The sequence below is a fragment of the Lolium perenne genome, chromosome 4 (assembly GCF_019359855.2).
Source record: "Lolium perenne isolate Kyuss_39 chromosome 4, Kyuss_2.0, whole genome shotgun sequence".
Taxonomy (NCBI): domain Eukaryota; kingdom Viridiplantae; phylum Streptophyta; class Magnoliopsida; order Poales; family Poaceae; genus Lolium; species Lolium perenne.
Window position 1 is genome coordinate 71,846,407 of NC_067247.2, and position 27,667 is coordinate 71,874,073.

The window sequence follows — 27,667 nt, forward strand, 5'->3', positions numbered from 1 at the left end:
GCAAAAGATGGAGTTTTTCTCGAGGTCACTGAGTGACATAGGCATCCCAAATGGGCCTGCCAAAGATAGTACCCGGAGTTTACTGAAGGCCCACTACCCGAAGAATAAAAAGATTCGAGAGTCCAAGATATATTAAGGAAAGCTAGAGTTGTAATAGGAAGAGTTATTTGTAATCTGGCGGGATGAGTTAAGAAACCGTCCCGGACTCTGTAACTTGTACAAAACGAAACCCTCGGCTCCACCTCCTATATAAGGGGGAGTCGAGGGACAAAGAAAGGATCGAATCTACTGTCAACATAACCCTAGTTTTCATAATCGCCGAGTACTTTTCGCCTAAACCTTCGAGATCTACTTGCCCTCTACTTCTAGCAAAACCCTAGTCTACAATCTGTAGGCATTGACAAGTTAATCCTTTGTCAATTGGCGCCGTCTGTGGGAATTAGAGGTTGCAAGGAGCTGATCTCGATGGCACGTTCAAGATCTTCGACTTCATCAACAGCAAGCAATGCGATGGATCGAGGTAACAAGGGAAAAACTGATCTATTCAATTTTATTCCTCACCCGCCCTCCCGTATGGATGCATGTGCCTATCTGGAGGAGCCCATCATCATGACGTTCGGAGAATTCCGATTTGGCGTCAACAAGGAAGGATCCTACCGTCTCGAAGTTCCGATCTCGTCGGAATTTTCAGCGATCGATTCTAGCTTTTCGTCGAGTGACGAGGAGTTTTCGTCGCCAGATCCGGGCTGGGCCTACAAGGTACAATTGGAGCATGCGGCAGGCGATGTTAGGGGTCCCTCCGGCAAAGGTTACTGCATTATAGTAATCCTCAATCCAGGTATCCGGCCTTTCGGTGCCATCATAATGCTTCAAGTTTCCGGGTAGCTTGAGGGAGCTCCTTGGCTTTGGTTCCTCTCGAATCATCCTGCCAAAGCACTTTGGTCCGATGTAGTCGGTTCTGTATTCGTTGAGACGTTCCCGTGCGTCGCGCGAACCGTGGCGGGGGGATTTTGAGCGAGAGCGAGATCTCCGACCGCTGCCTCCGCCTCCACCTCCGCCGCCACCGCTAGGTGGTGGCGAGGGAGACCTGCGAGGGGGCCGATCCGACCTCTTGCTTCCGCCTTCAGATTCTCCCCGGCCTTCCCGGTGCTGGCTCCGGCTTCTGTGGCTGCCTTCGCCGTGGCGCTGGCTGCCCTGGTCGTTCCGGCTCCGGCGGGGTTTCGGGTCGCGCTCCTCATTCCGGCTCCTCCTTGGCTCGGGCTCATGATCATTATTCTGATTCCGGCGAGGTTCCGGCGTGCGCTCCCTGTTTCTGTTTCTTGAAGGCAGCACGTTGTCGCGGATAACAATGCCAGCATGCCCTTGGGGCCTGGTGTTTCCGGCTGGACTACGGCGGCGAGGGGGACGCGGGTGACCATTAGGCGGAGGAGTAGGGTGGCGGTATTTGTCTCGTCCGGAGTACATTGCATCCTTTCCCCTTCTCGGATCTGATGGAGGTGTCTTTGATGGTACGGGGATCGGATTTGGGTGTTCTCTGGCTTGCCTTCTGCGCTCCGAAGATCCGGTACGCGATTCGTTATCACGATGGCGATTGTCATGGGCGTCCTTCTGCGCAGTGGAGACGCAAAGCTCCGGGTTAGATTCTAACCTGCGCGAAGTGTCTGCCTTGCTCTGCTGTACCACTGCTGACGCGACGAGCTTGCGAACGTAGTCGATATCAATCTCCTCGTTCTTTTTCTTTAATATCTCTGCAGCCTTCGTCATATTGTCCTTCGGGGTGGCAAGCGGTTGCTGCTCTGTTGGGGTTGCGAAGGTGATCCTGCGGGGAGTTACCAAGTCACGCCGGACCCTTTCGACCTCGTGATGAGCTTCAACGATTTTGTCCTCCCAATGCTTTCGGAGTTCCTTGACCTTTGCCAGTCCTTCGTCCACTTCCTGCTCACGCTGGATGAAGCCTTCCACAAAAACTGCGGCATGCTGGCGTTCTTCAAGCATGGCGGCTGCAGTGTCCTTAAACTTTTTGGCTGTGGCCAGCAGCTCCAATCTTTTAGCTTCCAAAGCTTCTACGTCTTCGGGAGTGATAGGTTTGTTAAGAATATCCGAGCGATAAGCCGCATCCATGCCTGCTTGTGCGATCATATCTTCAGTTGACAGGAGTTCCTCTGAGGAAGAATCTCTACGGGGCCGCTCCCGTGACATTGGGGATCCCCGACGAGATGGCTGGGGGTCAGATTGGGTGTCTGCTGCTTCTGATCCGTTTTCTCCCAGCGCAGCGACGGTCGCAAGGACCTGCTTTGGCTGGGCGGAATCAACTTCAGGCTGGGCACCGTATCCATATTCCTTCACCCTGCGATCGAACTCTTCAGTGTCCATGGATTGGGTATCTCCGGAAATTGGGCTTAAGTTTCCCAGAATCGACTCTTCCACCGGGGCTCCGCTTTCTCCGACAGCCTCCTGCTGATTCGGAGCAGCGTTTTCCGGCGCCTCAACCTGCACAGGACCAGCTCCGTCCTCTTGAGGGGCGGCTCCTGCGGTATGGGCTATGAAGTGTACGAAGTGACACCTTTGCTTCTCTAACACCTGGGAGACCCAGGCGGATCTGCATTGGTCTTCCACCGTTATTTCCTGCTCGGGGGCGGATTGGGTGGGTTTGAAATTTTTCAGATCTAAGGCGGAATCTTCCTTAGGAAGCTCCTGCGACTCAGATCGGAACTTCGCGACTGCGTCCTGCTCAGCGGCGGTCGCGTCAGCGCTACTTACCAGTGGGTTTCCGTCGGAATCGACGGTTTCCCCGATGAAGATATGGATGCCGCCGATTGGGACGATGGAGAGCTTGACAGGGTTTGACCTAGCCGGAATCCAGAATTCGTCCGGGGGGACGATCGGAAAATTCCCGGCGTAGAGTACACGCCCCACAGCGATCGAGTCGTCGTAGCTTCCCATGGCGGAGCCCTCCCAGTTCCGGCCTCCAGACGCCTCAGGCCCCACGGTGGGCGCCAACTGTCGTTGCCTAATCGACGGTACCTCGGAGGAGGGATCCTCACCAGGGGGAGAAGAAGTAGGGGCCATAGGGCGGAGTGCACACGGGACGGTGGTACGCGAGTTACCCAGCTTCGGAACACCTGCACGATGACAGGGCCTACTGCTGCTTGTCTGGAATTATCTGGGCGCTTTCGCGTTGTTACAATGAGTTGTGGTTGTGCCTCTAGGGCTCCCGGGATCCGGCTTATAAAGGCGCACGGATCTAGGGTTTACATGGAGAGTCCTAGCCGGATTACAGATAGCCTAACTACGGTACAATATCTTGCCGTGCACGTCACGGATCCGCCTTCCTTACATGTCGTACTGGATCCGGGTTCCTACTGGGCCTCCATGGATCCGGGTTACTCCCAAGGTCGGTCGGATCCGGCTTCCTGTTCCTGGGCCGGACATCTTCCGTCAGGATCAACAGCAACTGGGCCGCCCGATGGGCCACATGCCTCATCACCGTCTGTGGGCCACCCGGGCTTGCCGGATCTAGGCACTGTCGATGGTACACCCATGAAGTATACCCACAACAGAGCCAAAGCTAGCCCACACAAACAACACAGCACACACGCCCACACCCACAACCGAACCTATCACAGATCTGAACAACATGATCTCAACCACTCTAGGCAACACAAGAGACCATAAAGAGACACAAACAATTACTCCAAACTCAATACTAAAACACCGCCCCGGAGAAGACATGCAATGACATTAGGTGGCATATGTCAACCTACTGCGGATCCATGGTAGGCAGCAACCAAGACAACGAGAAAACTCCAAACACTGAATTCGTACAAGTTTGCTGAAACGAACTCTAAACTCGAAAATCCCTCAAGTTTATACCCTAAACTATGCTATCTCAATCTAAGTCAAATCTTGCCAAATTTGCACACCAAAAGTGCCACAATCCCAACCTAGAGTGCACCATCCGGGTCACGGGTCCAGGTGCACCACATCTTTGTGGTCCGGAATGATCGTTGGGAGGCGGAGCACATGCAAGTTCCCCCTGGTGAGTATGGACGAGATTCCGAGGAGGCGGAGGGGAATAGAAAAGGCGGTAGACGAGTATTAGTGTGATTTCCATCATGGTCAAGGATGCACGTCTCAAGGTAGAGGAGATACATGACATGTGGGCCATCCGTGAGTACCAAATTATCTAGTTATTTTCCCTGTATGGAAAATTGTTCTAAGGTTCAAAAATGACCGGGATTGGATAATTTAGGGTGCAAATAACAAGGATTACGAGTTCGAGTTTATTTCGGCAAACCTCTATACCAGTTTGGGATTTTAAATAGACTTTATATTCCTATCAATCGTGTAGAAAGAAATTGAGCTCGCCGTATAACTGATAAACTTTTTTTTTCTTGAGGGGTAAAAAATGCAGCTACATGCAGCCTTCCGAAGGGGCCGCCGGTGCGTGTACGTCAAGGAGCTGAGCTTTTACTAGTAGTGTATAAAAGGCAACGTTTGACAAGGACTTGCCTCCGTCGATCACTCCATGAGCACCAACGTCTTATCAGGTCATCGCTTTTCACGGTGCTGCCGTCTCGTATACTTGGACGCATATGCATGTTTCCATATTTGTGTTCGCTAGGAAGCTAAGCACATCAGTCATCAGATGCACGTCGAGTTAAAGTATGGGCACCTTGGTGTGGAATACCTGAGACGCAAAGCGAGGCACGGTCACGAGATATCAACCGATCAATCCACCTCCGCAACTTGCACTACAATCACCGGGCAGTGCAGCGTCCTGTACGCGGGAGCCAGCCATGCAAATACAAGAGGATAGAAAAGCTGAAAATGTCTCTCGAGATTTTTGGATTGACACTCTTTACTCTCGCACGGCAGGCTCAAATAATGACATTTGTGCATTTCAGCGATCGCCTGTGTTCACTTGCCTTGCTAGAAGGTCATGCTTCACCCATCCAGTATTAGGTCAATAATCACCTCTATAGCAAATGGTACTATCTAGCTAATATTATCTATCATTAATGGTTCAGGCTTGTGAAGACAATCCATCCTCAGAACGAGTAAGAGAGCAGATTTTGCAAAGAGCAAGAGGCATGCACGAAGAATGTAGAGCGGATATTTGGTGTGTTGCAATTTTATTGGGTTATAGTTCGGTACCATGCTAGAACTTGGAGCCATCAGAATATGTGGGAGGTCATGACTGCTTGCATGATCATGCGTAATATGATCGTTAAGGATGAGCGTGATAAGAACTTGTTTGACTAAGGCAGGATTAGATAATGTTGCGCCCTATGGACCACCCGCTGAATTGGTAGATTTCCTAGCTGCGCAACATGGGATGCGTCACAATTCAACTCATATCTGGCTCCAAAAAAATTGAGTGCAACATATTTGGACTCATCTTGAAAATACCTAGTGCTACTATTTATTTGATTTGCATTCCAATGATTGTTATTTGTGTAAAACTATGTTCTATGACACTTTGTATTTATTTTATGAACTTGGATGCTATGATTGCGTAATAAACTGTTCTTTCAATTTTTCGTGTTTCAACTAATCCATGTGCAAACCTGCAGTTTTTCCCTCAAATGATCACCTTTTCCACAACTGAAATATGTAAACCTATGCATGTAAAAAAAATAACTAAAATGTGTGGGGGCGCTGCCACCCACATACGAACCGCGACCTTTTCCTTGTTTGCGGGCCACCGCATTAGATGGATCGAAAAATGGTCCGCTTTGCGGGAGACCTGACCTAGCCGCCTCAACTTAATAGTAACTCCCAACTTGCCCAGACCCAGTCACCCAGACCACGTCATTGTAGTCCACTTAGCCACCGCTTTCCCTAGTTCCATCCATCTATAGCCACCACGGTCGGTCCATTCCCTTGCTGCAACTTGAGACCATCGCACTCTGCATTGCCATCACATTCTTGTGGTTTGTTCTCAGATATCATCACCTTAATTTTGCCTCCGCGTGCACGAATGCATCAACCCGGTCGCAATCTACGGCCTAGACCTGATAGCCAGGGCGCATCACACTAATCGTACAGTGCGTCCGCTCGTTCTGCACCGCACGGGGCAGCGACCAAGAAAATCATGATGAGTGCCACAATCCTTTCCCTCTCGTGTGCCGTGCTAACCGAAAAGGACCCTTGATCTAACCATTCCAAGTACCCACCCCAAAAAAATCTTCGTTGATATTAGTTTGAGAGAGTGTAACGATCACTCATTGACAATATGTTCGTTGTATACCAAACGAAATTTGGTCCAACCCATGCAAAGAAACGACTTCCCAAGGTACGGTGCACGTCTAGATATATAACTCGCTTCCCCGCTAGGCAGCCATGCAAATACAAGAAGAGGATAGAAAACGCTGAAAAGGTCTCTCGATTCCGTGTCGTTTTCCTCGTACCAAAATGACTTTGCTTCGCCCGCACTGCTACCGTATGAGCCTATCCTGCATTCATGCTTCTCTCCCAAGGTACGACCGAAAATACATAGCACAACAAATACAGAAGCAGCTTAATAAGCGTAGCGGACTGCTTCCCGTTTAGTTACGACTTGATGTAGACATACATAGCTGAGCATCCATCTGGTGATATGTTCAGTTAGAGCATGTCTAACAAACTTCTTATTTGCTCGTCCCGTATCGAGCGAGTACAGGGTCTTGTATCAAAAAAATTGGGACGCACGAACCATTCCGGCTAACAGACCCCTTATTTCATCTCGTATTTTTAAAAATTGCAAAACTCGGGAGAATTCATAGATAGTTCTTCAAATTGATCATAGATAGGGATATACAAAATTACGCGATTCTACTAGATTACGACTTCTACAACGCTACAGATACGCCTAGTTGTCGAGGATGATGATTTTTGCAGTGGCGGCGGCCTCCCGAGCCTTCATCTCCTCGACGGCGGCGATGGCCTAAGCCGGCTCCTCCGCGTCCGCCTGAGCCTTGTCGCCGGCCGCCTTCTTGGACACGGTCACCGCCTCCAAGAAGAGGGGGTCCTCCCCCTCCTCCGCCTCCTCTTCCACGTCGCCGGCTCGCGGCGCTCCACCGCTGGAGCTCCCCTCCCATGCGGCCTTCCACGCGCGCTCCTGCTCCCACGCGCTCCGCCACTTCTCGAAATCGCTGTCGCTCATCGGCTTCAACGGCGGGTCAACCTTGTGGTAGCGGCCGCCCTCCGCGAAGTCCCGGAGCGTCGGCGGCATCCACTCGGAGCCGACGTATTTGCACGTCGCACGCCGACTCACGGAGGCCGAGAGTTTGCAGTGGCGGCGCCACACCTCCTCCACCGTGGCCGGCTCGCGGGATCGCTTCGATCCGGCGGCAGGCGAGAGGCTACTCCTACGCCGTGCGCTCATGGCTGGCGGCAGTGCAAATGCCGCGGCGTGCGCGTGGCAATTGCTCGCCACAGAGGGTTGCGAGTGAGGGGTTGGACCCCCACTCGCACCTTCACCCTGTATTTGTAGGGGGCGGCGGGGTAGGTTTGACGGGCCCCGTATTCTGCCGATACGGGCCGGTCCGAATACACGGCCTGCTAGACGGCCCAAAATGCCCTCACCCCTATCCCGCCGGAAGTATACGGGATACCAGCGTTTTGAGGGGCTTGCTAGACATGCTCTTAGCATTCCGTCAAATAATGTAGTAGCTCCATTTTAAAATATAAGTCTTTTTAGAAAACTACAAACTAAGTTTTGTACATCAAAAGGGAGGAACATCCCTACATGCCCTTCTATTACTATGTATAATGTTCGGGTTTTCCAAAAAAAAAGGTAGTTAATAATTGATAATTCTCACATAGCCGAGAATTAATTTAATGCTCAATCAAGTCCAAATCTAACAACTTTGCACCGACGATTCATGCTCTATATAAGTTGCAACTAAATACTGTTTTCAGTTGCAACTAAGATTTTTAAATCGCAAGTGAGTTGTGAAAAATATGGTTCAAATAGTACGAAATTATGGGATGCCATCACTTAACTGAGAAGTCGGGGACAAGGTGTTTTGGCACCCTTGGTTTTGAGTTGTGTTTTAAACGCATTTCAAAATGTTAAAAAGTTCATATGTACTTGTAGAGTCGTTTCATCAAAAACCCCATATTTTTTATGTGATGTCAAAAAACACAAGTTTGGTCCTAAGAGCAAGAACAATAGTGTATCCAGCACCTAGCTATTGTGGTTTGCCATGTCATCTATATCCAACTTATAGCCACCATATACAATAGTTGACTCTAAAACTGCTCATAGTGGGAGTAACATAGCTACTAACATCACACATCTCAAGACAATTTGGTGACATGACATGCTAATAAATGAAGAAAGAGAGTGAGGTGGTAACTAGCTATGTTACCATAACATCACACACCTCAAGGCAGGATGAGTCTACAACATAATTAATGATATAATGCATGGCACCACATATAAGTTACTACTCACTATGAAGGTAGTAACCTAGACTAGTAACATGGCATATGTTACTAGTCTAAGTTACTCCCCACTATGACCAGCCTAAGAATATAATACTTTTTCAAAATACGGCCCGTCATTTGCTCTCATAAAGTATCTAGGAGTTGCATAAGAGCAAGTACAATAAGTCGTAGTCAGCTGGCTACAATGATTAAAATAGTATATCATTGCTTAGTTGGAGGAGAGAGAGGAGGAGAGAGAAGGAGAGTGAGCTCTTATGCAAGAGCCAGCTCTAGCACGTGCTCCTAGGCACTTTGTGAGAGTGAAAGGTGGACCATACATTGATAAAGTACTACGTAGTACATTTTTTAGCTCACTATTGTATATGTTGGCTCCAAGTTGGCTATAGATGACATGACACTTGGCTTATAGCCAGCAACTGACTACACTATTGGAATTGCTCTAAGAGCCCACTTACCTCCTCTCTCCTCTTCTCACTCCTCCAAGTAAGCAAAGAAATAATATTTTATCTCTTACAGCCAGCTGACTAGACTTTATTGTATTTGCTCTAAAAGCAAGTTTTTTCATGATACATTTATTTATATTTTTTACACAGGACATAGAAAGTATCGTTTTCCAAGGAACTTGGCGTGCTAAAATGTCTATAGCCAGCTAACTACACTTAGGAAGTAACTGAGGTTGATAATGTTAGGTGACTAACATTTAGAGTCAATAAATATCCAATTCAAGTGAAAGTGTTGGACGGTTAGCTTCGTGGGATTATGGACCCACCCGTCAGCCATAAACATACACAGAGACCTGGTCGTCTAGTTAGGGTGTGTTCGGTTTGGGGAGGGGCTGGAATGGAATGGCCATTCCATTTCAGTGTCACGGAACCGTTCCATCTCTGTGTTTGGTTTGGACAAAAAAATTGTCACGTAACGGTTTCATCTCTGTGTTCGGTTTTGGAATGGGATGAGAATGGAATGGAATGGGTGAGATAGTCACCCGATTAATTATTCTAAACTCGATTAATTATTTGCTAAACTTGATTAAGTAGTGCTAAACTTGATTAATTATTGCTAAACTTGGCTAATTATTGCTAAACTTAATTAATCAGCGTGTGACAGTTACTCGTTCCACCTCGTCCGGCCGAATCGGAGGAACCACTTCATTCCAGATCTAGAGGGAATATTCCATTTGAAGGAACCACTTCATTCCATTTCAGTTTGCAACCGAACGCAAGAATGGGCTGGTGCGGAACGGTTCTATTCCATTCCATCCATTTCCTCAAACCGAACACACCAGCCCTTGGATCAGAATGTGCAATGTGCCTACGCGTCTTTCTGCCTCCCCTACAACGTACAGTGCCTACAGCCGGCCAGCTAAGCTACGCTACATTAGCATTAGTCAAAGTCTCCCCCCCGGTGGCCGATCCTCGCCGGACGGCAAACCGGCTAGCTACTCCATAATGGAGCCGAGGTCCGGCACGAAGTCCCGCCCCAGGCTGGCTGTCCTCCGCGAGCGGCGCCGGGACCCCTTCACGGCGCCTGGGACCGAATCCGGAAACACGAGCGGGCCGTCGTGGTCGCCCGCTAGCGCGGCGCTTGCGCGGATGGCGAGCGCCGCCATCTCCTCCGCCTGCAGCGGGCGCCGCCGCATGGCCGCGGGGAGCACGAAGTAGAGCTGCCCGGGCTGCAGCTCCTCGTCGGGCGCCAGCGCGGCCACCGCGCCGCCGAGCTCCAGCCCGTCGGCGCTGCACAGGAAGCACGCGCCTGCAGCGCCACCCGCGGCGGCGGCGGCCGCAGCCTTGAGCGCGTGCGACGCCCGGGTGCCCCCTGGGAACCTCTGCAGCTCGCCGTCCGCGAGCACGACCCTCGCCGCCGTCGCCTCGCCTCCCGTCACCGCCGCCACCGCCGTCGCCTCGCACGAGTTGCACGCGCCCATGGTAGTTAAAAAAATGAAAGATTACTATTTTGTCGCACGGAGATCGAGGTGAAGAGCTCGTGTAGCTGGAGCTCTGAGCGCAGCGCGGCGGTTGTGTTGGGAGGAGCGGGGCGTGCACGGAGGGCTTTATATAGAGGCGAGGCAGTGAAGGGGAGGATGCCAGCCTGGAGCTGAAGGTTGTTGCCGCACAGCTGGCATGCGTAAATGGATGACACTGTGCTAGGGTACTCCTGCTACCAGCGAGCTATAGGGTAGTAGTGTAGTACTGACTCTGACTGGGCATGGCGTCGCCTTGCGTGGAGCTAGCTACCTCTCTCCACCCTGCCTTGGGCTCCGTCAAGATAAAACCGCAACCAGGCGATCACATCGCCCAGAGCATCTCCAGGAGGGATTGAGCTTCACTGAAGTCACTGACTTTGAGTCACTTACAAGTGGGGCCACGTGGGGCCCACATAATGAAGGGTTCCACCTGACCCTACTTGTAAGTGACACAAAGTCAGTGACTTTGTGGGCTGACAAAGTCACTGAAGCTCAGTCCCTCCAGGAGCTAATCCAAATTTGGTCCTCTATATCTCCATATAGAGGATCATCTATAAAGATTCCTTTTTAGATGTCCCCAGTTTTCCAACAGATCATCTATAACCAGGACATCTATATTCTCTCTCCTATATTTTAATATATCCTATAACTACTATTTAACAGATTTTTTCCAACGGCTCTATTTTTTGAACAGTTAAATTCCCAACGGCTATATTTCCAACGGCTATATTTTCAACGGCTATATTCCCAACAGCTATATTTTTGTATCTATATATACCACCATCTACCAGCTCTCTCACTACATTCCTGGTTGTAGCTTCTTTGCTCTCTATCCACTCTCTCACGATACAATGAGCACCTCTTGGGATATGATGATGAATTCATCATCGTCTTCATCAGGCGACGATGAACTTATTATGGCAGCAATCGCCGAGGAGGAAGAGCAGGGAAATGCCCGACGCCGTGGCGGTTCCAAGATTGGACGTCAGATAATCGACAGAGGAAGAGATGCCGGATTTGTTCTTCTCTGGGATGATTTTTTTTCGATAAAGGATGCTTTATTACTTTTGGAAAGCAATTACATCCAGCCTCTGCATAACCAGGATGCACACAGCTGTTCAAAGAGTCTGTAACCAACAATGTAAAGAAAAAAACTAGGCGAAATACATATCGGAACGATGAATCATAAATCGCCTATGGTGTGGGTGGTGCTGCAATCCGAAGACTATGCTGCCACCCATGTAGGGAAAAAGTATCCCTCGCCGTATCCTCCAACCGTGTACAGACCTCCGTAAATAGGTCTCGGTTCTCCATCCGCTGAAGAGGTAACCACAAACGGAGAATACCTGTACATCTGTAGATGACCTGCAACAAAGAACAATTTTTATCATTAAAAATCTTGTCATTTCTACTTAGCCAGAGTGCCCAGATAACTGCTAGCGCCCCCACCCTAAGAAGCAACTTAAACCTTGAATCGATACCGTGGAGCCAATTGCCAAAGACATTGGCTACACTAGTCGGGGGATACAGGGTAGAAGCAACTTGGATGACTGACCAAATAGATCTCGCAAAATGGCATTGGAAAAAAAGGTGTTTAATAGTTTCATCTTGTTGACAAAAAACACACCTAGTACTTCCATGCCAATTCCGCTTGACAAGATTATCTTTGGTAAGAATAACTCCGCGACGAAGATACCATCCGAAAATTTTTATTTTTAGTGGTATTTTCATCTTCCAGATTTTCTTGTTATTATCAACTGGTATATCAGAATGGAGAATCGCATTGTACAAGGATTTGACTGAGAAAGTACCATCTGCATGAAGATTCCATCTAAATTCATCCGGTTCAGTTGATAATTGAATATCTCCCAACCGGTGAATTAAATCGTTCCATGCAACAAGCCTTTGTCCAAGCAAAACCCTTCTAAACGTCACGTTAGGTGGTGAGGTAGCCATTACTGTGGCAATGGTATCACCCTTGCGACGGACAATACTATACAAGGCAGGATACTGCTCACTCAAGGAAGCATTGTCTAACCAAACATCTTCCCAGAAGCGTATCTGTTCTCCATTCTTAATAGAGAAAGTACCATGACGAAAGAAAACATTCTTAGTCGCCATTAGACCAGCCCAGAAGTGAGAATCCCCGGGTTTCCAAACCACTTGGGATAACGCCTTCGAGCCAATGTACTTTCTACGAAGAATAGTTTGCCAAATCCCATCCTCAGTAAGAAGCTTAAAAAGCCATTTACCTAGCAGAGCTGAGTTCTTAACCTCTAGGTCATGAACTCCAAGTCCACCTTGATCTTTGGGACTACAGACTACACTCCATTTAACCAGTCGATATTTCTTTTTCTCACTGTCCCCTTGCCAAAAGAATCTGGATCGATAATAATCGAGTTTATGCAGAATTCCTTTTGGCAGCAGGAAGAATGATAACATATACAGTACCATATTTGTCAGTACTGAATTAATGAGAACCAATCTCCCTCCGAGGGACAGCAATTTACCCTTCCAACTACTAAGGCGTTTTTGTAATCTTTCTTCCACAATTTTCCATTCAGCAATTGTTAGTCTCCGATAATGAATCGGAATACCCAAATAGCGAATAGGAAATTGGCCTTGCCCACAACCAAACAACTCTGTATATAGAGTCATATCATTTTGGGCCTCACCGAAACAGAACAACTCACTTTTATGGAAATTGATTTTTAATCCCGACAACTGCTCAAACGCCGTCAAAATTAATTTGAGATTGCGAGCTTTTTCGAGATCATGATCCATAAAAAGAATTGTATCGTCGGCATATTGAAGGATAGATAAACCCCCATCAACCAAATGTGGGATCACACCTTCAATCTGGCCATCAGACTTTGCTCGCTCTATGAGTATTGCCAACATATCCGCTACAATGTTAAACAACATCGGTGATAACCGATCCCCTTGGCGTAACCCCTTTCGTGTTTGAAAATAGTGGCCGGTGTCATCATTAACCCGGATAGCCACACTACCTCCATACACAAAATCGTAAATTAGAGCGCGCCACTCAGGAGAAAAGCCTTTCATCCTAAGTGTCTGCTGCAGAAAAGACCACTTAACCTTGTCATACGCCTTTTCGAAATCTAATTTTAAAATTACCCCGTTTAATTTCTTAGAATGCAACTCATGTACCGTCTCGTGCAACACTGCCACTCCATCAAGGATATTCCTTCCTTGCATAAAAGCGGTCTGTGAAGGTTGAACGACATGATCCGCAACCGTATTAAGTCTAATGGTGGCCACTTTCGTGAAAATCTTGAAACTGACGTTTAAAAGGCAGATAGGTCTATATTGTTGAATCCTTTCTGCCTCATTAACCTTCGGTAACAAAATTACTTCACCAAAATTTAGACGAAATAATTCTAGTTGTCCTGTGTGGAGATCACCGAACAAATCTAGAAGATCCGATTTAATAGTATCCCAAAGGGTTTGATAAAACTCTGCTGGAAAACCATCTGGACCCGGTGCTTTGTTACATTCCATTTGGAAAATCGCCTTCTTAACCTCATCCTCAGAATAAGGTGCGGTTAGTAGGCCATTTTATTCCATAGAAACTTGGGGTATATCTTCCGTTAAGTCCTCGTTAAGAGAGAAAGAGCTTTCCTCCGGAGGACCAAACAGGTCTTTATAATAATTAGTAATGTACGATTTAAGTTGCTCGTGGCCTTCAATCACCCCTTCATCTTGTACAAGAGAATGAATACGCTTTTTCCGATGTCTGCCATTGGCTAAACCATGAAAATATCGCGTATTCGAATCTCCTTCCAAAATGAATTGGGCTTTGGATCTTTGATACCATTTGAGTTCCTCTTCACGAAGAAGACTCGCCATTTGTGCATTGGATTGATTCTTAATATCAATCTCCTGCGTAGATAGCGGTCTCACTTCCGCGATGGCCTCAAGATCATCAATCTCTTTAGACAAGCGAGCCTTCTCTTTTTTCAAAATACCCGCCATATGAGCAGCCCAACCAGAGAGATGCTTGCGCATAGCGCGCATCTTATTATTCCATCTCAATATTGGCGAGCCACCCCGGACTGGTCTTTCCCAAACCGTCTTAACCATCTCATGAAAACCCTCGCGATGTAACCAACCAAGTTCAAATTTGAACGGTCGCTTACAAACAGGTCGAGGATTCCCGGTGGTTAACAGGATAGGAGCATGGTCGGACAGTTTTTCGATACGTTCTAGTGCACGGACAGACACCATAGGATATTTTTGTTCCCATTCGGTATCCATCAACACGCGATCTAGTTTTTCGTATGTGGGTTCAGGTAAACTGTTGGCCCAAGTAAACTGTCGACCAGACATGAAAACCTCTCTTAAATCTAAGCTATCAATGACAGCATTAAACAAGAAAGGCCAATGTCCATCAAAAAGGCCTTTGCTTTTCTCATGAGGGAATCTCAGCAAATTAAAATCCCCTCCGATTAAAATCGGGTGCGGATTATCTTTTGCAAGATTTACCAACTCACGTAAAAAGTCGGCCTTAAAGGCATCTTGGGCAGCACCATACACAGCGACCAGACTCCAAATGAAACCATCTGCTTTGTTCTGAATATCGAGTTTAATATGATACTCGCCATCAGAACTAGCTAAGACTGTCATGGTGTCTATACGGACGCCCAGTAAAATACCCCCAGATCTACCACGAGGCGGGCGAGAAAACCACTGAAAGTTAATCCCGCCAGATATCCGGTCGAGGAAACTGTGTGAGAATTTTCGCCTACCCGTCTCAGATATAGCAATAAAATCTAAATCATAATCTCTACAACCATCAGCAATGTGAGAATGTTTAGCCAAGTCACCAAGACCTCTGCTATTTCGAAACATGCCATTCATCGAGAGACTATTTTAGATTTAGTATTTTTGCCATATCTCTGGGATGATTACTTCAAAACAAATCCTCGCTACCCCGAGCACTTATTGGGCTATAATTCTGTGTGTCACCCCAATTCATGTCACCGGAACCAGTATTCAACAGGTCCAAAAAAGATCCAGAAGTAGGTGCCGGTGAGCTGTTCATCTCTGAATTGTCCATCTACAATAAACATCACAATTTAGTGTCTTCACAAAATCAATTCACAGCAATGTATTCACTGCAGTAGCAAAGTAGTACAAAAATTTCCATATAGATGCAGTACTGCCAGTACCAAGACAGTAGCGAAGCAGAAAAATCTACTTCCATGCGATGCAGTACCAAGACAGAGACAGTAGCAAAGAAGAAATTCGACCCCTGCCCTCCACCGCCCGCTGTTCCCTTGCTCCCTACCACCATGGCGCCGGCTCCCATGCCCGCCGCCACCCCCTGCTCCCATGCTTCTTTCCGGCACGGCGCCCGACGGCGGCTCCCTCCCTTGCGCTCCGGCCCCCATCTCTGCCGCCTCCGTCGCCCCATCTCGGCCGCCCTCGTCGCCCCATCTCGGCCGCCGCCGCCGTCCCCAACTCGCCTGCGCCGCCCCGGGCCCTTCATCCAGCGCCCCCGTCGCCCCATCGCGGCCGCCGCCGCCGTCCCCGATTCGCCTGCTCTGCCCTGGGCCCTTCATCTAGCGCCGCCTCCGTCCCCAACTCGCCTGCGCCGCCCCGGGCCCTTCATCCAGCGCCGCCGCCGTCCCCATCTCGCCTGTGCCGCCCCGGCCCTGGCCCTACTTCCAGCGCCGCCGCCGTCCCCATCCTACCTAAAGCGCGGCGATGCAAAAGAAAAAGGTACAGGGCGCATACCTTCGGTGAGTCGCGGACAGGCGCTGGCGTCCTCCTCCTCGTCGCCTGCAGCTTCCTATCCGCGCGGGAGCCGGGCAGAATCGCGCGGGAGGCGAGCGGAATCGCGCGGGCGAGCGAGCGATGATCTCGGCTTGGTCACCCAGAAGTGGAGGACGCACCCGCGAGCTGGATGGTCATGTATCGACCCATGTCCATATACATGTGCTGCTGGAGACGTTTTTTGGGGGTCTGTCCTCTATATTTGCTATACATGTCCATATAGATGAGCTCCTGGAGATGCTCTAAGGGTACTGAAGCTGTACGTTTTCTTCTGTGGCATTTTTTGTTTCCCGGAGAGAGCAATTGATCACGTGCGTTGATCATCTTCGGGCGAATCACGGCGCTTAATCTATTGTTGCCTTTGAAGTTTGGATGCTAACGAAGTGACTAGGAAGGACCAAACGGGCAAAAGGAGAAGAATGATTACAGGAGGGGCCGCTTGCATGCAAGATTATCACAGAATCAGCGGAGGGAGGATCCGCCAAAGTTGGCAGCTTCGCACCATTTTCTCCTCCATGTTGGATTGAGATTTCTTATATCTTCTGCACCAATACAACCCCAAGATAAGGTACAACATGAGGTGCCAATGCATTACTTATTCGGATACGGCCTCATGTATATTGCATGGAAAAAAATAAAATAGCGCCCTATTTCAACGTTTTAGCGGCGCTATAGCGTATTTGGACGGTGAACGCTACTTTATGCACAATTTGCACGCTATGACGCTAATCTGCTATTAGCGGCGCTAAACTCACTATTTATTGTAACGTTATAGCATTATAGCGCACTAAAAAAGTTATGGAACTAACAACGGGCCACGAGCCCCGATACCAACCAAGCTTATCTCAACCCCGGGTCAGCAACCAACAAGTCGCCACTTTTAACTCCCCACGCGTCGCGGCAATGCCGGTGGCTCCTACAGCAGCAGCGCCACTCTCCTCCAACTCTGCCCGGTCGCCACCGTGTGGCACGTCCCGACCAGAATCACCAGGAGGACACGCGCCTAGACCGGGAGCTCGTTCTGACACCCGTCGGGCCAAACACCTTGTGCAACACGCAACGGTCATATCTAGTTTCATCCTTGCAGGTTCTCTTCCAACTTGACCACTAGTGGTAGCCGTAGCCAGTAGACACCATGGTTTAGCCCTATAGTTCTTAGTTCACTTTAGCTGTGTACTTCTTAGTTCAGTTCAGTGATGTAGTTCTTGTCTTCGTCCTGCGTGTTTTCTCTCTATGAGAGAAAGGGAAAACGTGTTGATATAACTCAGTTAAAGCTGGTTAATTAGTTATGTATGTATTACGCTTGATAATTTTTTAGTTGATGAAAATTCTTGATATACATGTTATACAAATCAATTTCTATTATTTTTCGAAACGCAATTTTCATTTAGTTCAAAGCTTAATCTGTTATGTAGTTTCATTTGGTGCAAGATCTATATATCTATCTGTACCAAGTCTGTTTGCTGACTTGCAGCATAGTTAGTTGTGCCCCTATTATGTCCAGCTATCTGTTGTATTGGCATTGTCTCAAGTTATTTTGTGATGAACACCAAGTATAATTTGTATGTTTGCTGTTTTAATTACAATGTAGCTAATGTTGTGTTAGTCTTACTGTCTTGGAATTGTTGTTATTGTGTTACTTCTGCAGTTAACATGTTGTTTTTTGTCATGTACCTCCCGGTTTGTTATGTTCATCGTTTTTGCCTGCCAATTGTATGTGCATTAGGAGGGAGGGGATGGCGTCCCGTCGGATCACTCTGCGCCCGCCTTGGCAGCCGACGCGTCCATTGAAGACAGCGACCAAACTTCTCCCTGCGGTCCTAAAAAACGTTTCTTGTTTTGCAGTTTTAGAAACGTAGGATTCCTGAAGACATGCGTACACACTACAGTTTTAGGTGGTGGCCGAGGAAATCTTTTTTCACGATTCAAGGTTATGCTGGTGTATGTAAGGAGTGCTTTGAGGCCGCACTCCAGGGAGGCTCCAGGGGCGATCCCCCATCACGCCGCCAGAACGCCCCGCCGGCCCTCCTCGCCGCCACTAACGCCGGCGCCGGCCGCAGGGGTGGTGGTCCCAGCCGCCAAACGGTGTTCTGGGGTTCGGTGGTCGCCATGGATAGCTACACGGGCTGCTGGGGCGGTGGTGGGAGGCTTGTCCATGTCGAGGCGGAGCCCTGGGTCAGGGTGGTGGTGGTGGTTGCCACCGGCGGTGCGCCGTGCCGGCGGCGGAGGTGCAGGGGATGGGCCGGTTGGGAAAACCCTAGATCGGTTCAACCCTTGTACTCTCCGTGGTTTTGGCTGTTGACGGTGGAGGGCTGGCTGCTGGACTCGTGTGCACCCATGTTGGCGAGGTCTTCTTCACCTAGTGTCTCGTGTGCACCCATGTTTTTATCTGGCCGTTTGGTTTCAGAGAGAGTGCTTCGAAACTCTGCTGGCTATTAATATCATGGAGATTGTTTTCTTTCCATGTTGCTAGCGGAGAAGGTCATGAAGCCGAGATCGATGTAATAGCAATGGTGGTCGGATCTTGGTTGTGAGGTGGAATTGTCTTGGTGCTTCGTGAGGGCGATTGTTATGTGAGGGCGACCGCACAGGAGAAGTTAAGAGTCTTATCTTTCAGGGTGAAAATCCAAAGTCTGGTCTTAATTGGTTTTGAGTGGCAATGTTCTTGTTGAAGACATTGTTTTGAGAGTGAGGACTTCCTTCAGGGTGAAAACCTAAGATCTATGATCGGGCGATGACAGCATTAGTGCACTGTTTTCTTCTTGGAGGCGTCACTTATGGAGAAGCTTATCTTCTCGTGATGTCTTGATGGTGTCAGTGTTGCTGTTTCAAGTTTGCCTCGGCCGTCCCGGGAAGGTCGGCGCCGTTTGGGTCCCATCTGAATAAACCCGGCGGTCCTCCGATTCTTCTCGCACCAAGTTGAAGATCAGTCGGAGGCTTGTTCCCACCAGTCTGGATAGATTGTCGTGTTCTGGAGGCCCTGCCGGCGAAATTCATTGTGCCAATAATGCCTGAAGATTGCTGGATTGGGTGGTTTTGGTCGTGTGCATCCATGTTTTTATCTGGCCGTTTGGTTTCAGAGGGAGCGATTCGAAACTCTGTTGGTCGTTAATATCATGGAGCTTGTTTTCTTTCCATGGTGCTAGCGGAGAAGGTCATGAAGCCGAGATCGGTGGAATAGCAACGGTGATCGGATCTTGGTTGTGAGGTGAAATTGGCTTGGTGCTTCGTGACTTGAAACAACGACTGGTACTTGGGGGCGACTGCACATGAGAAGTTCAGAGTCTTATCTTAGGGTGAAAATCCAAGGTCTTGACTTTAATTGGACTAACAATTTTCTTGTTGAAAGTATTGTTTTGAGAGTGAGGACTTTTTTCAGGGTGAAAACCTAAGATATATGATCGGACAACGACAATATTAGTGCACTGTTTTTTTTTGGAGGCGTCTCTTATGGAGAAGCTGATTTTCTGGTGTTGTCAGTGTTAGACTAGACTTAGTCTTTGCCTTATCTGTACCTAGTCCTAGTCTCTATTCATGCAGCGCATGGATCGTGCGGCACTCCTCTCCTTCCTTGTAGCTAGGAACAGCAGCTACCGCCTTGTATCTCTCTATAAATATGTAACCCCCTGTACTGTTACAATCAATGAATACAAGTGCCATTATTCTGTAAAGTCTTTCATGGTATCAGACTCTCCGATCCAAATATGACGGGCACCACTGCCGCTGCCTCCCTCACCGCCGCCACTAGCGCGAGCACCACTTCTGCCTCCGCCACTTCCACCACCTCCGAGACCCCCTCTCATGGCGTCCTTCCCCCGCGCCACAACTCCTTTACCCTCTCTGACATCTCTCTCAAAGGCCAGATACCCGAGCTCGACCTCTACCGCGGCTCCTACTCTCTCTGGCGTTCTCGGCTCGAGCGGAAGCTGGCGATCTACCAAGTGTTGGACCACGTCCACACCGACACCCCGCGTTCAGGCGACCCCGAGTGGTTAGCCGTCGACGCAATCGTCCAGTCCTGGCTTCTGGACGTCCTCTCCATCGATCTCCAGGCCACGATCCACGCCGCCTCTGCATCGGCCCGATCGATCTGGCTGGCCGTGGAATCCATCTTCCGCAACAACGGGATGACACGGGCCATGATCCTCACCAAGGCGTTCCACCTCACCAAGCAGCTTGATCGTCCGCTGAGCGTCTACCTCGCCGAGCTCAAGGCAATCTCGGACGAGCTCCGCGACCTTGGGTACCCCCTCTCCACTCACGCCCTTCTCATTCAGCTTGTCTCTGGCCTGCACGAGCGCCACACGACCGTGGGCAAACTAATCCAGCAGGACGCCCACACCCTCACTTTCGCCGCCGCCGTCGACAAGCTGTCGATGGATGAGAAGATGTCCGACACCGCCCCCGCCGGTCCATCCACGGCGACCGCGCTGCTCTCCTACCGGCCACGGGCGCCCGCTCCCGCCCCCACCCACGGCGGTCAAGGCAACTTCAACTCACCTGGTTCCCCCTCCCCCAACCAAGGGAACCAGAAACGCAAACGCTTCTCCAACCATGGCGGCTACAACAACGGCTCTACCTCGCAAGCTCCGCCGCCACCGTCGCAGCAGCGGCCCACCTGGACTGGCATGGTCCAGGCCTGGCAGATGCCCATGCGCGGCGTCCTCGGGCCTCGACCGGCGTCTCTGCCCCAGGCCCACACCGCCTTCGCTCCTGCTCAGTACGGAGGCGTCCCGCCCTACTACTACGCGCCTCCCTCTGTCGCCACTGCACCTGGCTACGAGCAGCCGCCACCACCGCCGCCATCGTACATGCTGCCTCCCCACTACGGCGCTCCTCCAACAGCAACCGTCCCAGCTGCCACCCCGGACACAACCTTTCAGCAGCAGGCCCTGATCAACGCCCTCCACGAGATGTCGCTGCAGAACCAAGGTGCCTGGATTGCAGACTCCGGCGCATCCTCTCACTTCACGGCCAACAAAGGTATATTGCACAACTATGCTCCTTCAAGTTCTTTTCCTCCGGTTATTGTTGGCAATGGCAACTCTATTCCTATTACTCACGTTGGTCACACCTCCTTACAACATGCATCTAATCGACCCCTGTATCTAAACAATGTACTCGTCGCTCCTCAAATTATACATGATCTATTATCTGTTCGTCGTTTCACTACTGACAATGCTCTTTCCATGGAATTTGATCCTTTTGGCGTCACCATCAAGGACCTTCAAACCAGGGCGGCCTTCCTCCGATGTGATAGCCAAGGCGACCTGTACCCCATCTTCCCACCGACATCCTCCGCACCAAGCTACGCTCTACCGGCCACCACTCCTTCGAAGGACTTGTGGCATCGTCGCCTCGGCCACCCCGGCGTTTCCTCTAGCTTCAATAAAAAATTTCCTTGTAATAATGTAGACAATTTGTGCCAAGCTTGTCAACTTGGCAAACATGTTAGGCTCCTCTTTAAACCTTCTTCATCACATTCTTCCGCTGCATTTGAGCTGCTCAATTGTGATCTTTGGACCGCTCCCCTTTCTAGCAACTCTGATATGAAATATTATTTGCTTATCACTGATGATTTCACCCATTATATGTGGACTTTTCCTCTCCGCTTTAAATCTGATGTTCATCACACAATCACTAACTTTCATGCTTTCGTTCGGACCCACTTTCACCAAATCATCGCCACCATCCAATGTGACAACGGCAAAGAATTTGACAACCTTCTAAACAGAAATTTTTAACACCCCACGGCACTAAACTTTGTTTCTATTGCCCTTATACCTCATCTCAAAATGGAAAAGCTGAACGCGCAATTCGTGCAACAAATGATGTAATCCGCACCCTACTAATCCAAGCATCCATGCCATCACGTTTTTGGGCTGAAGCCCTTCACACAGCAACCATTCTACTTAACATTCGCCCCTCTAAACCCATTAATCTTTTAACTCCACATGAACTTCTCTTCCGCCACCCTCCTTCCTATAATCATCTCCGTGTCTATGGCTGTTTATGCTTTCTCAATCTCTCTTCCACCGCACCAGACAAACTTGCCCCCAGATCTATCCCCTGTGTTTTTATTGGCTATGGTCATGAACACAAAGGATACAGGTGCTACGACATTTCCTCGCGTCGCGTTTATATATCTCGCCATGTCACTTTCGACGAGACCATTTTTCCGTTTGCCACTAAGCCCTCAATCACAGCTCCTCCGACAGAACCCCCTTTTCTCCCTCTGATTCCCAATTTTTCACTCACTCGCCGCTTTCTCACACCCACGACGATCATCCCGCAGCCCCTCACGTCGATCTGCATGCTCCCGCCCCGGCTACGCACACCCAGCCGTCCCCAGCCCCTTCCGACTCGCCGTCCCCTGCCCCTGCTACGCGCACTCCGCAGCCTTCCCCGCCCTCAGCAGCTGCACCCACGTCGCCCCTCCCTTCTGTCTCCTTCGAACCGCGCCAGCCCCAGCCTCCACCGCGCACCATGCGCACTCGCCTCCAAGACGGCATTGTCCAACCACGTCGCCTATTCGATCTCTCCGTTACCTCCACCTCCTCTCTTCCTCGATCTTACAAGCAAGCCATGACAGATCCCAATTGGCTTGCCGCTATGCGCTCCGAATACGATGCTTTAATCCAAAACAACACATGGACTCTTGTTGCTCCTCCACCCGGCGCCAACATTGTTAGTGGAAAATGGGTTTTTCGCCTAAAATACAATTCTGATGGAGCTCTCTCTCGTTACAAAGCTAGATGGATAGTACGGGGTTTTTCTCAAGAATATGGCATAGATTACGAAGAAACATTTAGCCCTGTCGTCAAGCCGAGCACTATCCGCATTGTGCTCTCTCTCGCCAGTTCCTCTCACTGGCCAATCCATCAACTCGATGTTAAAAATGCGTTTCTCCACGGTACTATCTCTGAAACGGTGTATTGCCAACAACCATCAGGTTTCCAAGATCCCTCTCACCCTTCACTTGTCTGTCTTCTAAACAAGTCACTATATGGCCTCAAACAGGCTCCCCGAGCCTGGTTCCATCGCTTTGCGACCTTTGCCACGACCATGGGTTTTCAAGCCTCTAAAAATGATGCCTCTCTGTTCATCTACCGCTCCTCCGGCCATACTGCCTACCTATTACTCTATGTCGATGACATTGTCCTCACCGCTTCTTCCCCGGCGTTTCTTTCCCAAATCATTTCTACTCTCAGTTCCGAGTTTTCTATGACTGACCTAGGGCCTCTCAGCCATTTCTTGGGCATTTCTGTCACCCGCTCTTCCTCTGGTTTACATCTTTCCCAAAAACAATATGCTCTTGATCTCATCCAAAGAGCCGGCATGACTGATTGCAATCCTGCCTCCACACCCATCGATACCTCTTCCAAACTATCCATCACCGACGGTGATCTATTAGATAACCCCACTGCCTACCGTAGTCTCACCGGTGCCTTGCAGTATTTAACTCTCACTCGCCCCGAAATTGCTTACGCTGTTCATCAAGCCTGTCTTTTCATGCATGCTCCTCGCACCACTCATCTCAACCTCGTCAAACGCATAATTCGCTATATCAAAGGAACCCTCGATCTCGGCACTCACATTGTTCCTTCTCCTCCATCCTCCCTCATCGCATACTCTGACGCCGATTGGGCTGGCTGTCCCGATACACGTCGCTCTACCACTGGTTTCTGTGTCTATCTAGGTGATAACCTTATTTCCTGGTCTGCCAAACGCCAACTAACCGTGTCCAGGTCAAGTGCTGAAGCAGAGTACCGTGCCGTTGCTCATGTTGTTGCCGAGACGTGTTGGATCCGTCAGATTTTGCAGGAACTACACCGGCCCATCGACAAGTCCACTGTGGTCTACTGCGACAATGTTTCTGCAGTCTACTTGTCCGCCAATCCCGTTCAGCATCGCCGCACAAAGCACATCGAAGTGGATATTCATTTTGTCGGGGACAAAGTTCAGCTTGGTGAAGTTCGTGTTCTTCATATTCCCACGACCTCTCAGTTCGCAGATATCTTCACAAAAGGTTTACCGTCCGGACCATTCAGAGATTTTCGTTCCAGTCTCACCGTTCGCCAAGCTACCGTCGACACTGCGGGGGATGTTAGACTAGACTTAGTCTTTGCCTTATCTGTACCTAGTCCTAGTCTCTATCCATGCAGCGCATGGATCGTGCGGCACTCCTCTCCTTCTTTGTAGCTAGGAACAGCAGCTACCGCCTTGTATCTCTCTATAAATATGTAACCCCTCTGTACTGTTACAATCAATGAATACAAGTGCCATTACTCTGTAAAGTCTTTCAGTCAGTATTGCTGTTTTAAGTTATGGATTTCTGTAACGGGATTTTTTTTGTAATTCTTCTCTCTTTCTTGACCGTGTGTATCCTTTATGCTATTATAGCATGATGTTGTTGCAGAAAATAGATGTAATTGATAGTTCCGTGATATTAATATATGGTTTTTATGGAAAAAAATGCGTACACACTACATCCGCCGGTCCGCGCTGTACCGGTATGTAGCGCTCTACAGATCATGAAGGGCCTCGTATATTGTCGATTTGTACAGCTGCGTAGTGCTGACCCCTGCAATCGCCCAAGATCTCGCTCCGACGTTTTCATGGCCTGCACTGTACAGGACAGCCAGCTTAGTTGGGCACGCAGTCCTCGCCATGCCCATAAATCATCGTCCATGCCATGCATTCATGCATGGACTTGGCCAGATGACTGAATCGAGAGGGAGAAAAAACAGTAGAGTGGTAGACCAGAGAACAGAGAAGATGCTAGGGGAGCCCATGCTCGGCCATCATTGGCACTGGTCTGCAAGATCTGAATTTGTTGCGTCCGTGCGTGCGGCATTTCCTCCTCCTCCGACACCCTACCAGCCTGGACAACCACTGCAATCATCCGTGGCCGGAGCGACGCACCTAGCCGAGGTCCCGCGCGCCATTCTATCTCTTGGAGAACGCCATGACAGTATTCAGTCAATGAATCATCCGCATCTTCTTCAGTTCCTTCGTCGCCATTACTCTGCTGTCTACTCAGCTGACAATGGAATACTGAAAGTGAACAACTTGTTAGTTTCTCCTTCTCCGATCTGACAACTAACTGGATTCAGTTAGTAATTTTTTTTAATAATGGGCGTTTTATTACTTATAGCGAAGCAATTACACTCGACCTCTGCATAGATAAGATGCACACAGCCGTTCAAAAAGTCTCAAAAGTCTAGAGTGCTAAAAAAGACGAATTACAAATCAGACATGAGCAATTGTAAAACGCCTAAGATGAAGGCGGAGGCCCGATCCGTAGATATGATTCAGTTAATTAATCTGTGCGAAATATTACTACAACTCCCACTGCCAGATTACTCGCGTGACTATTTCATTAAACTAATAACCTTCTCAATTTGCCCTGAACCAACTGGCAGCCACATTTTCTCTGCGCTCCAGCGCCAGGCTTGTGGTCAAACGGCTAGATTAGTTTAGTGTTGCACTCCAAAACAGCGGCAAACATCCGTTTGTTTAATCAAAAACTGCGATCAAGCCCCCGTCAAACCCATCATGCATTGCATGCAGCCGCACAATGTAATGTAAATACTCGGAAGGAAAAGGTTCCTCCTGTTGGGTGACGCGGAATCTACTGCCAGCTCGCCGCTGCTCTCCGGCGAGCCGACACCGGAGGGACACGGCGGTTCTCGCTCATGTGCACGCCGGCCGGATCCAACGTACTCGCCCCTGCGATGAGGCTAACCGAATGCCATTAGAATACAATACAATGCCGATGGATGGCTTGTTTCTTGAGTCTTGACTGATGATTAGTAAAACATGTCGCCTTCCGTCAGATCAAGGTGGCGTTTCAGAACGAGCTGAAACGGTTGGCTCACGGCAAGGGGATTTAACAAAGATTGGGATTCTTATCCCCTACCACCGCTGTCACACAGTCGATGGGAATCGTTTTCATATTGCCAATTTGCCATGTGGGTTCTGATGTGACAATGTGACTCCCTTGCCTGCTCGCGTGTTCATCCCAGGCCGTTTTCCGTGGATCACTCCGGCCGCGGCTACGGGGCGCAGTACGAACTATACGGCAATGCTGCAGATGGCTACCTGCTGCATGCGTAGATGCATCATGCATTTGCCCATCTGCACATTGCAATCGTGGATCGACAGTCTGTCGAGAAAAGAAACAAAGCTGCGTGTTGCGATTACCTCTTCTTCACTTAACAGTAACGTACACTGCTCGCTCCTGTTACAGCCATGCCTCAAGAATTTCAGCCGGTCTCCTCTGATAGAAACGGCGGCCGCTCGTACGCCGTACGTAGGCGCAATCAGCTAGCGAGTCCTCCTCCTAAGATATCCCTAATTGTGACATTTTATGGTGCCTTTGATGATGGCGTTTAGCTCAGCTTTAGTTCTGAACAGGGGATGCTGATTAGCTCCGTCCGAATAAGCGTCACCAACGTTACTAAGTCTCCATCAACGCACCATCGGGGCCCTGTTCAGCTGTGCGACTTGGCGTAGTGTCCAGCCGAGCATATGCGGGCGGCCATCCATGGGCATGGTCGTGTCGGGAGGAACTCTGTACATCTATGCATGGATCACGATTTGGTCAATATGCGATATTCGAAGGCAATATGCGACAGATTATTCTCATCTCATCTTACTGACTTACTGTCGTGCACTTTTGATGATTCACCCTGCCAACTGCTTGTTTCCAGCTCAATGTTCATCGAGTACCAATTTGAATGTACCAGCTTATTCGATTTTAATAAAATCTAAATAAAGACTGTATGCATTGTTTTGATGCAGAGGCTAGGGCTTCGTTCGACCTTTCGAAAAAAACGAGCTTATTCGATCCAATTTTGTCTGAGCTTATCATCTAAATCTTATCCAACGAGTTGTAAAATTAGTTGGTCTCTTGTAGATTCGATGAGCTTTAGTAATTTTAATAACTGCATTTACACTCTCTAGTGTGCAAGAAAAACAAGTCAACGGTCATTTTGGCAACCCTTCATGCAACCCTTCGCTCTTATATTTCGGTAACCCTTCATGGCTAGTCATGTTTGAGGACCCCAGCGCCGTGTCATAGTCTCAAACATAATATTATATTTTGCTTTCATTTTCATGGCGTACAAATATTATAAACACTAGGCATTGGTCCCTTTGTTCATAAATATAAGATGTTTTAGACATTTCAAAGTGAGCTAGATATATTTTATAATAATTTACACACTAAAAATAAACTAGATACATAACAAAATAGATGAATCCACTAAAAGCTAAAACATCTTCTATTAGTGAACGGAGGGAGTACAATATTATGATATTTACGCATAAAAAATATACATAGTTATTTTTATGTAAGTTTGAATTGAACTATTTTTCATGTCACTTCATAATTTAAACGGTAGTATTATAATTTTATATGGTTTATTCATTTAAAATGTAATTAAAAATCTAATATAAGAGGCT

General features: G+C 48.8%; 1 protein-coding gene across 1 annotated transcript; it reads right to left on the minus strand.

Annotated features, from left to right (window-relative positions):
• Positions 1–9,851: 9,851 nt before the first annotated feature.
• Positions 9,852–10,388, minus strand: LOC127348438 (uncharacterized). The gene has a single exon (XM_051374467.2). It carries the CDS (start codon positions 10,358–10,360, stop codon positions 9,875–9,877), a length of 486 nt encoding a protein of 161 aa, XP_051230427.1. The 5' UTR covers positions 10,361–10,388; the 3' UTR covers positions 9,852–9,874.
• Between the last annotated feature and the right edge of the window lie 17,279 nt (positions 10,389–27,667).